Here is a 15,652-nt window from a genome sequence, read left to right on the forward strand (position 1 = left end):
ATTTACTTTAAGATTGAGCAAATGTCTCTCTGTCCCATTGCAAAATGAGTAAAATTGCTAAATTTTCTCTCCGCCCAATGGCAAAATGTGTAGAAATGCAGAAAATGTACTTTAAAATGAACATTCTTCTCTCCGCTGTCAAGAGGGGGGTGCACTAAAGGCTAGGCAGGCTGTGATTGGTACCGTGGCCCTTTTCTATTGGAGTGCAATGGAGCCAAATGTTCTGTTTTCTCTTATCAAAACTGGTTGAATTGCTCTTTTAACTCTGTAGGCACCTACAACATTCCACAGGTGAGAAAAATGACACAGTAAACAAGAGAAAGTACAAACAAATGAATTATGCTTTTTTGGGAGGGATAAAGAAAATATGCATGTTTCCACCAACAACAACAAATCAGTGTGCGATGAAGTAATACACACAAAATGTCATTTTTAGCTTAAGCTTTCATGTACCGTGGTTAATGTCATGGAAACATAGCTATTGAATGTAACAGGGAAATCTGTGTGACCTGGCGCAAGCAGGATGAGCTACCATAAATCAAGTGCAAATCAAAACTCTCCGCAATCTATGCACAATGCTCATTCAAAAATGTTGCTATCATTGGCAATAATCAGTGCAATACCAACGTATTATGTTGATTAAAACATGTAAATAGGCTTATTAAGTCAACATCATAGGCAAGTTCTCAATTCAATGTGCATTCAAGTTCAGACAGTTTAGGCAATAAAGACTAGACCTGGCTTTATAAATAAAACAGGCTTATGAAATGTATTAATTCATACAGAGCATTTAAAAGTGGCTAAAGAGTCAAAGGAATCCAATATTTTGACATGACAATTTATGCGAATGAACCTGCAGTGAATAAACCTGCAGGTTTCAACATCCAATCAGAGAGCAGCATGCAAATGTTGCAGATAGGTGAGAGATGAGGGAGGGGTGGATATTTTTGGATATTTCTTTTAGAACAGTGGCCTACCTGTCACAGACAAACTTGTTACTGTAAAGGGAAGGACTTTACAGATACTGAGAAGTTTTGCTGGCGGGTCTAGTTCCCTATCTTATTGGTCTTATCAGAGCGTTATGGTATCTGGACAACACTTAAGATGTAGGCCGTCATTGTAAATAACAATTTGTTCTTAACTGACTTGCCTAGTTAAATAGAGGTTACATTTAAATAAAAAAGATAACGAGACATTGTTCTTAGAATGGAGCTGTTATCTTGAGAGTTCATCAATTGCATGGAATTATTGGAGTAATGTGTAGGACACGTTGTTTTACCCTTGCCGATATTCTTCTGCGATAGTGAGATAGACAGGATTGTAGTTCTCCATATATGTTTATAGAGATACATGTAGTATGGACGTAGATCCAGTACGGTTGGAGTCCAGTCTATGGGTCGGTAAGAAACGTTACCGGGCAGCACTTACTGGCTGGCACCTCAACTGGACTGAGCTTGATAAGAAGAACCGCGATAAGAAGACCGGTGAGTGCCTTTTATCCTTGTATCAATCACTTTCATCATGCACGGCATCTATGCGACTCGCTCTCTTTTTTTAATGCGCACATTTCATTATATACATTTCGTTAAAATAAAATTGTATATAGGCTAGGCTTATATAAGATTTATATAGGATTTAATCTGAAATTGCCTGGTAATAACTGCACAACAATCTCTTTCACTCTGAGATTAAAGGAAATAAAAGGAACACATGAGTAGCCTCATATGGTATGATTCCATCACACCAGCGTTACCAATGCTTGTAAGTAGAGCGAATGTGTTCAATCCGACACTAAAAGAAAGTCACCAAACCTGTCTTAGGGACAAGTTATACAGCACCAACACGAAACACAAATTTACAGATAATTTAACACGGTCAAAACAAAGAAAACACATGCACAGTACACACACAAATCAAGAGTCACATGAGCCTTATTAGGTTAAAGCTTTTCGGGCGACCCGATCAAATTCACATAGAAATATGAGCTATAGATCTGCCATTTTAATTTAAAGCAAGTCTAAGAAGTGGTAAATATGTTCTATGTGTGATATTTCTATGCTTCCCATTCTTAAAGGTGCATTATGCAGAAATCGCTCTGCCATTTCCTGGTTGCTAATATACTAATAGTTTTCCTAATTTCAGTTCATTGTACCATCTAAACCGTTGTGAAGCACGTGAATTTGGTAGGGTCACTCAAAAAGTTACCTATTGCAGTAAGTTTCGTTTTTTGCTCTTTTACTTTCGGTTTTGTACACCAGCTTCAAACAGCTGAAAATGGTTATGTAAAAGTAATTTCACAGCGGTTTAGATGGTACAATGATTATGTACACAATTACTGCTTGTTTTGTCACCAATTAAAATTAGTCGAACTAGGCAATTTCTGCATATTGCACCTTTAAAGGCAAAATATCATAATGGTGTGTGTCTGTCTGTCTGTCTGTCTGTGATCACAGTTTCAGTACCAGTATCTGAGGTTATTGGTGTGGAGGTAGGGCGTGTGCAGGTTCTACCCCAGAGGTCAGTAGCTGAAGACACAGACAGAGAATTCACAGGTGAGTTATGTTACTACCCCAGGTCAGAGACATGAGCGAGGCCAATATTAAACACAATAAAAATTCCAACTAAAACAAGTTCTTTGTAGGGGGGAAAGTCAGTAAAATGTCCATATAAAGAGTCAATGGGATAATCAGTAACAACAATAATCAAGGGTAAAAATAACCAGACAATGGACAATGACAATAATAATGGCATAGAGGACATGTGCAGGTTGGTCTGTCAGACACTGTCCCTCATTTTATGGCAGGCAGCAATGTAGGGCACTGCCAATGCACAGCTCTCTGCATCTTCCCCCAACAGGACAGGTAACCTATTCTCATCAGAGAGGTCTTTGAAACCTTGAATAAAAGCTTTCAAATTTGGGGAAAGGACACTAATTGTTTTGTCAGGAAATGCAGCTCTATCTCAGGTTCTACTGTGGTGCAGTGGTTGCACAGCCTTTCTTCTACAGGGAGACAGGTTTTCCTGTGTCTATCCTTCTCCGTGGCAAGGTTGTGCTCACTGAGCCTGTACTTTGTCAAGGTTTTTCTAAAGGTTCTGATCAGTAACCACGGTCAAATGGTTTGCCATGGTGTACTGTCGATTTAGGGCCAGATAGCACAGCATTTTGCTTTGTGCTTGTGCTTTGTGTCTCCCAGTCGGTAAGGTACTTTTATTTTGACTGTGTTGTAATTTGGTTTATTTTGATTGATCTTTCTTGCTCTCTCTGGCTGACTCTCTCAATTCAAAGGGCTTTATTGGCATGGGACACATACTGTACGTTTACATTGCCAAAGCAAGCGAAATAGATTATAAGCTAAAGTTAAATAAACAATCAGAAATTAACAGTAAACATTACACCCACAAAATATTATGGCTATGTACAGTGTTGTAACAATGTGCAAATTGTTAAAATACAGAAGGGAAAATAAACATAAATATGGGTTTCATTTGTTCTTCACTGGTTGCCCTTTTCTTGTGGCAACAGGTCACAAATCTTGCTGCTGTGATGTCACACTGTGGTATTTCACCCAATAGATATGGGAGTTTATCAAAATTGGATTTGTTTTTACATTCATTGTGGGTCTGTGTAATGTGAGGGAAATCTCTCTCTTTCTCCCCCTCCTGACTGTGTGTCCTGTTCTGCAGTGTTCTATGTGAAACGCAGCAGCAGCGGTAGTCCCTATGGGTTGTTATGGCGCCTGGGCAGGACCCAGTTCTGCTGTCCCAGTAGGGACCTCAGAGACCAGTGGATGACCCAGCTGAGGATTGCCCTCAAAACACACAGTAAGGATAATGTCACTTGTCCCGAGAAAGGACACCAATTAAATAAAATGTAACAATTCAACTGTATTTATTCCCTTAGGTTCAAAGGCAATGCAAGATCATGTCCTCCAGTATTAACATTGTAGTAGGATGTCCCTTGTGGGCATTCGTACTTATCCACTACATATAATCCACTATGTAGCCTGACTTTATGGCTCATAAACACAGGCATACTTTTATTTACACATGCTTATGTAGTGTGAATGTCTGCCTTCTGTCGTTTCTCATGTTTCCTCCTGTCTGCCTCTACTTTTCCTTTAATTTGCTCTCTTTCTACCGATCTGTCCAACCTCTCATCTCCTCTCCCAGGCCCCTCTCGTCCTCACAGGCTGTTGGTGTTCATCAACCCGTTTGGAGGAAAGAAACAAGGGAGGCAGATCTATCACTCTCTCGTGGCCCCACTGTTTGAGCTGGCAGGTATCAGCTCTCATGTTGTAGGTGAGACCCGTGTGAGACAATAGTCATGCCGAAAATTCTGCGACTTACTTCAACTGGTATAACTGGTAGTTAAGTGTATTTTGTGTTTTGTCTATAGAAGGTGCATTGAAAACTGCAGTGTGTGTTGATATTGGCGTGATATTGGCATGATTATGCTCATATAACATGGTCTATTGCTGTGTTTCTAAAAATGCTGATTTGTTTTTGTCATTTAGTGACAGAACGCGCCAACCAGGCGAGAGACCACATACTGAAGAAAGACCTGACTGGTTTCGATGGGTACGTCAGACATTACAATGTTGTCATGTAAACAGTAACACTATGGCAGCCAGTCAGATCCACACAAAACAATCTGTTAATAATATTAAACTGGGGGTATGTCCCGTAAGTCTACTATTTGGCACCCTATTCACTATATAGTGTACTACTTTTGACCAGAGCCCTATGGTGGGTTCTGGTCAAAAGTAGTGCACTGTGTACGCAATAGGAGGCCATTTTGCACATACCTGGGATTGGATTTAATCACATCACTGACTGTTAATGTTTGTCTCTACCTCAGTGTGGTGTGTGTGGGCGGGGACGGAATTTTCAATGAGCTGCTGCACGGTGTTATTGGCCGAACACTGCAGGAGGCAGGGCTATCGGAGCATGACCCCTCCGTAACGCTACAATCATGTGATCTTCACATTGGCATCATTCCTGCAGGTGAGATAGACATTATTGGTAAAAAATTAAAGGCATTTGGTTGATATAAACATTTATGACTCACGTTCTTGCATCTCTCCTCACATCTTCTCCCACCTCCTCAAAACTGCAGAAGGAAGTGTATGTTCTCTTCGTGTCCTCCTGAAGTTTTGAGGAGGCGGAGAGGAGGGAGGACACAAGGAATCTTGAAAGACTTAAGACTTAAGATTCAACCTGACTATAGAGTTGTGTCCTATATGAGACTGATATGAGTCTGTGTGTTCTCTCCTCAGGCTCTACAGACTGTGTGTGTTTCGCCACTGTGGGAGTCAACGACCCAGTGACCTCTGCTCTGCACATTATCATTGGTGAGATATGATCATAAATGAACACATTTATTAAAACATAATAACACATTTTTAGATGACATTGTAGTTGACTTTGTTATACAGTATCTATAGCTCTGGTGTCACTTAAAATCATTTTAGCCAACTAAACAGAATCGCTTTACTGGAGCCATATGCAACCATTTCGGCAGTCATAAGCAGCAGCATCATTTTACAGGGGCAGAGTTGTGATGTTCATGCCAATATTCAAAATCATGATCTAAACTAGGGGTGTCAAACATAAGGCTCGCTGGCTGGATCCGGCCCACAAGGGGGTCCAAACCAACCCGCGGTCGTTTGAGTAAAACACATTTTTTAAATGAAATATTTTTTGGGGGGAGGGGAAACAAACTTAATATCCTTTAAAATGACTCAAATCAAATCGCATCTGTGCAGAAATGATAATTGAACTTACAGTTTGACTTTCCAGCTCACTAATAATCTCTGAAAGGAAAGCTAGAGAGTCAGGGAATAATAGAAAACTCCCAAAATGATGGATAGAGACTAGTTATATTTGATTGACTCTGAGGAAATATAACGCATTTTCAGCGCGGCCCTCTGGACCTCGTTGAAGAACGAATGCGGCCCCCGGGGCAAAATGAGTTTGACACCCCTCTAAACCCTCCTTGTCCTTCACCTTCCCACAAACCATTGCAGGAGACTCTCAGCCTCTGGATGTGTGTTCTGTCCACCATTGCTCGTCTCTGGTGCGTTACTCTGTGTCTCTGGTGGGGTACGGGTTCTATGGTGACGTGCTGGCTGAGAGCGAGAGACACCGCTGGATGGGGCCTCTCAGATATGACTACTCAGGTACATATGTAATGGAAAATTAAAGCAATAATACTTGTTGAGGAGGTTTGCATTCATGTGATTATTGGCACAATGTGATGCGGTCACTATGTACGAAGCGAAGCTGAGTGTTCTAATATTGCAGACATATCATAGATGGTGCCTCACAGACAGGACAATTAAGTTAAACTGTATATGGAATGTGACTCAATTATATGGAATGTAACCTAAAACAGAGACACGTCATTATATTGAGTTGTTACTGCAATACTTCTTAAAGGGATTGGTAATTCGGGATTTCATTGAATTGGCTCACGAAACTGCCTCTAACATCCTTCATACTGGACACAGAGACATAAAATGGGAATCCATGAGTTCATCTGACTCCGGAGAAGTAGATAAAGGGACCTATTGCCAAAATCCCTACGTATCCCTTTAAAGGATAAGCTCTAAGAAATAAGTTATGTCTATTATGCTGTATCAAGACAGTGTCAAGCTGTATCAAGACAGAATATTCAAATATATACAGTACCAGTCAAAAGTTAACACACCTACTCATTCAAGGGGTTTTCCTTATTTTTACTATTTTCTACATTGTAGAATAATAGTGAAGACATCAAAACTATGAAATAACCAAAAAAAAGTGTTAAACAAATCAAAACGTATTTTAGATTTTAGATTCTTCAAAGTAGCCACCCTTTGCCTTGATGACAGCTTTGCACACTCTTGGTATTCTCTCAACCAGCTTCATGAGGAATGCTTTTCCAACAGTCTTGAAGGAGTTCTCACATATGCTGAGAACTTGTTGGCTGCTTTTCCTTCACTCTGCAGTATAACTCATCCCAAACCATCTCAATTGGGTGAGGTGAGGTGATTATGGAGGCCATGCCATTTGATGCAGCACTCCCTCACTCTCCATCTTGGTCAAATAGCCTTTACACAGCCTGGAGGTGCATTGGGTCATTGTCCTGTTGAAAAAAAAAATGATAGTCCCACTAAGCGCAAACCAGATGGGATGGCGTATCGCTGCAAAATCCTGTAGTATTCATGCTCGTTAAATATGCCTTGAAATCTAAATAAATCACTGACAGTGTCGCCAGCAAAGCACCATCACACCTCCTCCTCCATGCTTCACCGTGGGAACCACACATGCGGAGATCATCCATTCACCTACTCTGCATCTCATAAAGACATGGCAACAAAAAATCTCAAATTTGGACTCATCAGACCAAAGGACAGATTTCCACCAGTCTAATGTCCATTGCTCATGTTTCTTGGTCCAAGCAAGTCTCTTATTATTGGTGTCCTTTAGTAGTGGTTTCTTCACAGCAATTTGACCATGAAGACCTGATTCCCGCAGTCTCCTCTGAACACTTGATGTTGTGTCTGTTACTTGAACTCTGTGAAGCATTTATTTGGGCTAAAATCTGAGGTGCAGTTAACTCTAATGAACTTGTTCTCTGCAGCAGAGGTAACTCTGGGTTTTCATTTCCTGTGGCGGTCCTCATGAAAGCCAGTTTCATCATAGTGCTTGATGGTTTTTGCGACTGCACTTGAAGAAACTTTCAAAGTTCTTGAAATTCTCCCCGCATTGACTGACCTTCATGTCTTAAAGTAATAATTGACTGTCATTTCTCTTTGCTTATTTGAGCTATTCATGCCATAATATGTACTTTTACCGAATAGGGCTATCTTCTGTATACCACCCCTGCATTCCAGGTGACTACCTCATGAAGCAGGTTGAGAGAATGCCAAGAATGTATATTTGATTTGTTTAACACTTTTTGGGGTACTACATAATCCTATATGTTTTACTTCACTATTAGTCAATAATGTAAAAAATGGTAATACATTTTTTTAAAATCCTGGAATGAGTAGGTGTGTCCAAACATTGGACTGGTGTATGTATATATATATATATATATATATATATATATTACATACTAATTATTAGATAAAATCTATCCTCTCTCCCTCTGTGTGTTTCGGTCTCCATGTGTTTACAGTATGAGTTCGAGACATATGATGGCTGCTAACCCTACTCTTCCCCCCAGGTGCTATGGTGTACCTAAGTAACAGGAGCTATGCAGGCGTAATTCAGTACCTACCAGCAGACTCCCAGCTATCCAGCCCCAGGGACAATACACGCTGCCTCTCTGGGTAACTACTAACTATATTTCTTAGAGAATAAAGACACTCACTGCCTGGTACAAAGATCCAAAACAACAAACTGGTAGTTACAGCAGATGAGGCTGATCAAGGGACGAAGGAAAGGACGGTCCTCTTTATCTGTTAAAGAAGTTGCACATGCTCCTCTGATTGAGAGAGTGCGTTCTTGACCACATATTGATAAGCTTAGCATTAACAACTCGCTGATGGTAACAGAGGGGGTTCTGATATCGCTACCCATCTCAAATATAAGGTCCTGAAAGAAAATAATTGACCTTGATTCCATGGTACCTCAACCATCCCAGTCCAGTGGGGAGAAACTGTTCTGGGAGCTAGGATACATCATCAAAGGCGAAAGTGACACAGCCTCAATTCACTCAGTTACAGTCACTTCCACCTGCAACAGAGACCCTGGTGTTGGGTGTACATCTGTACCTTAAGGAGGGCAGTTTCCATGCCAACGTAGAGCAAGCTGATCCGGAAGAAAGGAGAGACAGCACCTCCTTGGGAGAGGATAGAGACACTGGTGCCTGTGAAGAGTGTAGCCTACCTCTGTGAAAGACTATACCCAATGTCTTTTGTCTGAAATAACTGCCCCACGATCTGTGAGGGAGTGTAAGGGACTGTGAGATGCTACAGTACAGTGTCTTTGACAGACTCTTTTTGTATGAGATGGATAGTTACCCCCAAGGGAGTGCGAGATGATGATACACATATGAATGGAATGTATGGCTGTCAGGAACATGTGCTGTTGTTATATCACTGAGTATTTTACACTATACCTATGTCACATGTAAAACAGGTAATAGTTGGTAAATCAAATCAAATCAAATCAAATTTTATTTGTCACATACACATGGTTAGCAGATGTTAAATGCGAGTGTAGCGAAATGCTTGTGCTTCTAGTTCCGACAATGCAGTGATAACCAACAAGTAATCTAACAATTCCAAAACTACTGTCTTATACACAGTGTAAGGGGATAAGGAACATGTACATAAGGATATATGAATGAGTGATGGTACAGAGCAGCATACAGTAGATGGTATCGAGTACAGTATATACATATGAGATGAGTGTGTAGACAAAGTAAACAAAGTGGCATAGTTAAAGTGGCTAGTGATACATGTGTTACATAAGGATGCAGTCGATGATGTAGAGTACAGTATATACATATGCATATGAGATGAATAATGTAGGGTAAGTAACATCTGTGTGTTCCAGGTGCAGTGTGTGTTCTAAAGGCACAGAGAGACTGTTCCCCCACTCTCCAGGTGCTAGTTCCCTCTACAGCTCCCACTTCAGTCAATTCAGCAGTGACACTGAGGGTAAGGCCAGTACAAACAGTCTATAAAAAGTCTACACAGACACTAAAGTCTACACACAGTGTACACCCAGTCTACACACATCCGATGTAATGCATGGAGGTGGTTCAATGAACCACACTGTGGTGGTGAGTAACTTTGCCTGATACTGGAAGTCTTATGTTAGCTCTCAGAGTTAATGCCTTGGCTTTAGCTCAGTGGGCTAACAGTCTTGTGGCATGCTGGAGAGCAGGGTTCAAACCCTGTTGTGTCACAGAACTTCCTCTGCTCTCTCTGCCCCGTGCTGCAGGTGAGTGGGTGAGTGTGGAGGGCCGGTTCAGGGCTGTGTCCCTCACCTGTATGTCCAGCTCCTGTCCTCGCAGTCCCCTGGGCCTGTCCCCCTCCGCACACCTGGCCGATGGGACAGGTGACCTGATCATCGTACGGGACACACACCCCTTAGGGTTCCTTACCTTCCTACACAGACACACCAGCACACAGGACCAGGTGAAGACCACCTCAGCGAGGCCACAAGAAATGTAGCCAGACTAAAAATCCAACCTCTGCAGCCATGATTGCTAGCTACATTTCTATTGTACGTGGACTGGCTTGCCAGGTTTCAAGTACTGCACTGCAGTATGGAAATATCATTTATCTGAGACAGAAATATTTCAATAGATGCATAAAATGTCTTTCCTATCTGCTGTATTTTAGTTTGACTTGCCGTTCGTGGACGTTCACCGAGTGAAGGCAGTACGCTTTTCTCTCCCTACCGGAGAAGAGGAGGACAGGGATGAAGAGCGGGAGAGAGTGAATGATGGAGGGATGACGGAGGAAGGAAAGAGACCAAGCCGAAGCGGTTCCCACAAGCACCTGGTAGAAAGAGGAGAGGAGCGAGGGCAGAAAGACTTCCTGTGTGGTTTGTGCTGCAGTAAGGCTCCGACAGTGTCTGTGTGGAACTGTGACGGAGAGATACTGCCTCACACTGAGATCTCCTGCAAGTAAGGGATGACTCATCAGATCATGTAAATCACGAATTATTGTCTGACCTGACATTAAAGATTCAGTGTACATTTAGTAGTCTGCTTTAGGCATTATCTGGAGACTCTACTACCCCTTTAACCCTCTTGACTCAAAGTCTAGCTCAAACTGTTCAGAGTAGACAGACAATTATGTGAAAAGTAACTATTTTGGCATCCTCTCATGTGTGACAAACACAGGGGCTGACAATAGCCTATCTGCGAACGACCGATAAAGGAGTTTGGACTGTGACGCAGTGGACTGTGACGCAGCCCATGCAAAAAAACAGGAAGTCTCTAGAGTAAACACACAGGGTTTGAGATCTATTATTTTAACAAGATGGTAGACTGACCGCTCTAAAAATGGAAATGTATGTCCGCAAAGGCAAAAGGCAGGCAGGAGGAGGCCAGATCAGGTGGGAACATTCTAGCCAATGAGGGGGAATAACACGTGTGAACAACAGGTACAACTCCAATATAAAATTGTTTTTCTAAAAGTTACGAGAATGTCATATCAGTACACTCGTAACAAACCAAGCATTATGAAACTTCTATTCAAAAAAATAAGCCTCACCTATCAAAATGGTTATTCACTTTTATCTTGACCAAATTTGACAGTCTCTCATTGGCCCCCATACTAAACCTCGGAGTTGACCCTTGCTTAAAATCAAATCAAATTTGATTTGTCTCTTGCTTCATAAACAACAGGTGTAGACTAAACAGAGAAATGCTTATTTACAGGCCCTTTCCAACAATGCATAGAAAGAAAATAAATAAATAATAGAAAAGTAATAACACGTAATAATAAATACATGGGTTACGATAAATTTGCTATATACACGGGTTGACGTGCAAGGGTACGATGTAACTTGAGGTAGATATGTACATAAAATCAGAAATAAAGTGACTAGGCAACGTAATGGGCCATACGCATTACCCTCTGTAGTGCCTTGCAGTCAAATTCCAAGCAGTTGCCATACCAAGCGGTGATGCAGCCAGTCAAGATGCTCTCAATGGTGCAGTTGTAGAACTTTGTGGATCTGAGGGCCCATGCATAATCTGGTCAGCCTCCTGAGGGTGTAGAGGAGTTGTCGTGCCCTCTTCACGACTGTGTTGGTGTGTGTGGACCGTGATAGATCCTAAGCGATGTGTACACCGAGGAACTTAAATCTCCCGACCCATTCCATGATCAACTCCTTTGTCTTGCTGACGTTGAGGGAGAGGTTGTTGTCCTGGCACCACACTGCCAGGTCTCTGACCTCCTCCCAATAGGCTGTCTCATAGTCGTCTGTGATAACGTTGTGTTGTCAGCAAACCTAATGATAGTCATGGTTGAACAGGGTGTACAGGAGGGGACTAAGCACGCACCTCTGAGGGCCCCCCGTGTTACTGGTCAGTGTGGCGGATGTATTGTCGCCTACCCTCACCACCTGAGGGCGGCCCATCATCAAGTCCAGGATCCAGTTGGAGGGAGGTGTTCAGTCCCAGGATCCTTATGATGAGCTTAGAGGGCACTATAGTATTAAACACTGAGTTGTAGTCAATGAACAGCACTCACACCCAGGTGTCCCTCTTGTCCAGGTGGGAGAGGACAGTGTGGAATGCAATAGAGATTGCATCATCTGTGGATCTGTTGGGGCGGTATGTGAATTGGAGTGGGTTGAGGGTGTCTGGGATTATGGTGTTGATGTGAGCCATGACCAGTCTTTCAAAGCATTTCATGGCTACAGATGTGAGTGCTGCAGGGCAATAGTCATTTAGACAGTTTACCTTGGCGTTCCTGGGCACAGGGACTATGGTGGTCTGCTTGAAACATGTAGTTATTAAAGACTGGGTCAGGGAGAGGGTAGAAAATGTGAGTGAAGACACTTGCCAGCTGGTCAGTGCTTGCTCTGAATACGCATCCTGATAATCCATCTGGCCCTGCAGCTTTGTGAATGTTAACCTGTTTAAAGGTCTTACTCACATCGGCTACGGAGAGCGTGATCACACAGTCCTCCGGAACAGCTGGTGCTCTCATGCATGATTCAGTGTCGCTTGCCTCGACAGAAGGCATTTGGGTAGGTTCACATCACTAGGCAGCTCACGGCTGGGTTTCCCTTTGTAATCCGTGATAGACGGCGCTGTAGGATTCGATTTTAGTCCTGTATTGATGCTTTGCCTGTTTTAATGGCTCGTCAGAGGTCATATCAGGATTTCTTTGAAGCGTCCAGATTAGTGTCTCGCTCCTTGAAAGCAGCAGCTCTAGGGAAGGGATATACCTAGTCAGTTGCACAACTGAATGCATTAAACCGAAATGTGTCATCCACATTTAACCCAACCCCACTAGCCTTTAGCTCAGTGTGGATTTTGCCTGTAATCCATGGCTTTTGGTTGGGATATGTATGTATAGTTACTGTGAGGACTATGTTGTCGATGCACTTATTAATGAGTCCGGCAACTGATGTGGTAAACTTCTCAATACCATCGGATGAATCCAGGGACATATTCCAGAATCGCCTCTCCCCCTCTAGTTTTATGTAATAAAACATTATTACGTCAGGACACTATTGAGGGCACTACTGAGCTGAGCAGTGTTGTATTTCTCTGGCCTGGTAATTCATACACCATAGTAGCTGAAATCGTGCTGGAAAGAACTTTGTGAGAAATTTTTTTTTTGAGCCAGCACAGTATTGTTAGGATCAGCACGATCCTAACACTCTGTCCTCATTTCTCTTGTTGTCCTGTTCCTTCCTTCCCTCCCCCTCTCTCTCCTTCCCAGGGTTCATGGTCAGCTGGTGCGTCTGTATGCCCGGGGCATTGAGGACGGATCAGCCACTCCCACCAGGAAGTGCCAAGACGGACACAGGAACTGCAAAGGGAGATGTGTCCTCAACAACTAAGGAAGGCTGTGTTAGGGTCCATTCACACTACTTGCAGAGAAAAACACTATGCCAGAGATGACGACATTAATGATTGGAATAAATGATTTTGCCGGGTACGACCAATGAAATGGCTTCCTTTCTGTTTCCAGTGTGAATATTTCAATACCTAAGTCTTAAGATGGAGGTTTGAATATGAAGGCAGTTATAGGAATACTTGTTTCTACATAAAATGCCTTTATGCCAGTAGCCTATGACATCTTCTATGACGTCTTCTGTTAACATGTTATGTTCACTTAAGCAGTTTTTTGCAGTTATGAAAATGTTGTACACACAACAATTGAAGACCTAATAAATGTACACACCTTTTTACTCTGCAGAATGTCGAGCTTCCACATGACTTATTGTTTACCGTAGAACTGACATCCCTCTGGCTTAACAATGACATTTACCTGAGGAATATGTGGCTTTGTATGTATACAATAGGACAAACCCGTTTTTCTTGAACCTTAAGATCATCTCCTTGAAGCACAGTGTTGATCTAAGTAGCAGAGAAGCAGGGCAGATGAACCAACAAACAAACATTCCATTCAGTGCAGCTTGATGAATCAGCCATTGTCATTGTTAAGGTAGTAGCATACATTTGGGTTCTTTCAGTCCTTCTCCTTCCTCTGGCGCTTCCAGCCCCAGAAGTCAGTCAGTCAGTCTGTGTCTGTTTATTGTTGAAATGACTGGAGCAGTGTGAGTGTGAGTGTGAGTGTGAGTGTGAGTGTGAGTGTGTGTGTGTGTGTGTGTGGGCTGTAGAGTGAAGGAATACTCAGAGCTGGCCCATATACCTGGAAAGAGAGGAACAGAGAATAGTGTCAGTCATCAGCCAATCACAGCGGAGCAACTTACGCCTAGAGCAAGCCTGGACTGAGTGATAGAAATGTAGGAACAGTAGATGGAAATATAATTGGTCAGGCTTCTAGTTTAGAAAAGAGACTTTGCAAATTTGGATGGTGTTATCTGATTATATCCCAATATGATTTCATTTTGGTTAAAGACAACTACGTGATTTTCAAAGGGGGGATTTGAGTAGACAGTGGAGAACTTTCTACCTTGCTGGGTCATGGTTTGCACTCTTCCCACCGGGCACAGAAGTCAGTACAACGTTTAGATTAAAATTTTGTTGAGTTGTCAACTAATGTGAATTCAACATGAAATCAACTGAACATTTCACAATAACATAGGATTAAGGTAAAAAGTTAGGTAAAAAAATGTAAATGCCCTTACTTTGAGTTTTTGCAAATCCAATCAGTTTTACACATTGATTCAACGTCATCACATATATTTATTCAGTAGACATTACATGGAAACAATGTTAATTCAACCAGTTATTCCCCAGTGGGTTATCTCCTCTGCTCAGGCTCTCACTGTGTTTTGGAACACAGCCTCACAGGCATTAACATAGCACCAAGAACCTGTCTGTCTCACGACTTCCGCCCAAGTCGGTCCCTCTCCTTGTTCGGGCGGGGGTTCAGCGGTCGACGTCACCGGCCTTCTAGCCATCGCAGATCCACTTTTCATTTTCCATTTGTTTTGTCTTTGTTTTACACACCTGGTTTCAATTCCCCAATTACATGTTCATTATTTAACCCTCTGTTTTCCCCATGGTTTTTGTGCGTGTTTGTTTTCTGTATTTCGGTCCTATTGTGTGGGCTTGGTATTACTACATGTATTTGGTCATTTTGAGTAAAGTTACTTTTATTACTTATCTCTGCTGTCCTGTGCCTGACTCCTCTGCACCAGCAACACCCATACCTTTTACAGTCTGTCTGACTGTTTCGTGCTTTTCTCGCACTCTTTACCCTTTGTAGTGTGTGAAACTACAAAATGTCTTGCGGCAACCTGCACAATGTTATTACAATACATTATTTTGATACATTGTAAGAAATGCAGTATTTTCCCACACTCTACCCCAGCCAGATGCAAATTGGGCAAGGGACACAACAAATACATAGCTTTGCATATGTGGCTCCTTGCCACAATCAATCAGTATGGCAAAAATAATCTCTGCTCAGAGGGCCTAGAAATAATTTTGTTAGAGAGAGAAGCTAGTGTGGAAGGAGTGTCTTCCAATTTGGAAGATTAAGAATTTTCA

The 15,652-nt window shown here is 42.1% G+C and overlaps 1 protein-coding gene across 3 annotated transcripts; it reads left to right on the forward strand.

Annotated features, from left to right (window-relative positions):
• The first annotated feature begins 907 nt into the window (after positions 1–907).
• On the forward strand, positions 908–15,230 carry zgc:158263 (ceramide kinase family protein). Of its 3 annotated transcripts, none has more exons than XM_046366138.1 (13): positions 908–1,484; positions 2,454–2,552; positions 3,685–3,822; positions 4,171–4,299; positions 4,515–4,578; positions 4,859–5,004; positions 5,277–5,351; positions 6,027–6,179; positions 8,213–8,318; positions 9,550–9,653; positions 9,907–10,136; positions 10,344–10,630; positions 13,410–15,230. In XM_046366138.1, the coding sequence occupies exons 1-13, from the start codon at positions 1,358–1,360 to the stop codon at positions 13,528–13,530; spliced, it is 1,779 nt and encodes a 592-aa protein (XP_046222094.1). In that variant the 5' UTR covers positions 908–1,357; the 3' UTR covers positions 13,531–15,230. The 3 variants fall into 3 exon arrangements, with proteins under 3 accessions (XP_046222094.1, XP_046222096.1, XP_046222097.1); XM_046366140.1 differs by having other exon boundaries at positions 909–1,484; positions 9,940–10,136; XM_046366141.1 differs by lacking the exon at positions 908–1,484 and adding an exon at positions 2,076–2,213.
• Positions 15,231–15,652: the final 422 nt, after the last annotated feature.

This window comes from Oncorhynchus gorbuscha, linkage group LG10 (assembly GCF_021184085.1).
Source record: "Oncorhynchus gorbuscha isolate QuinsamMale2020 ecotype Even-year linkage group LG10, OgorEven_v1.0, whole genome shotgun sequence".
Taxonomy (NCBI): Eukaryota; Metazoa; Chordata; class Actinopteri; order Salmoniformes; family Salmonidae; genus Oncorhynchus; species Oncorhynchus gorbuscha.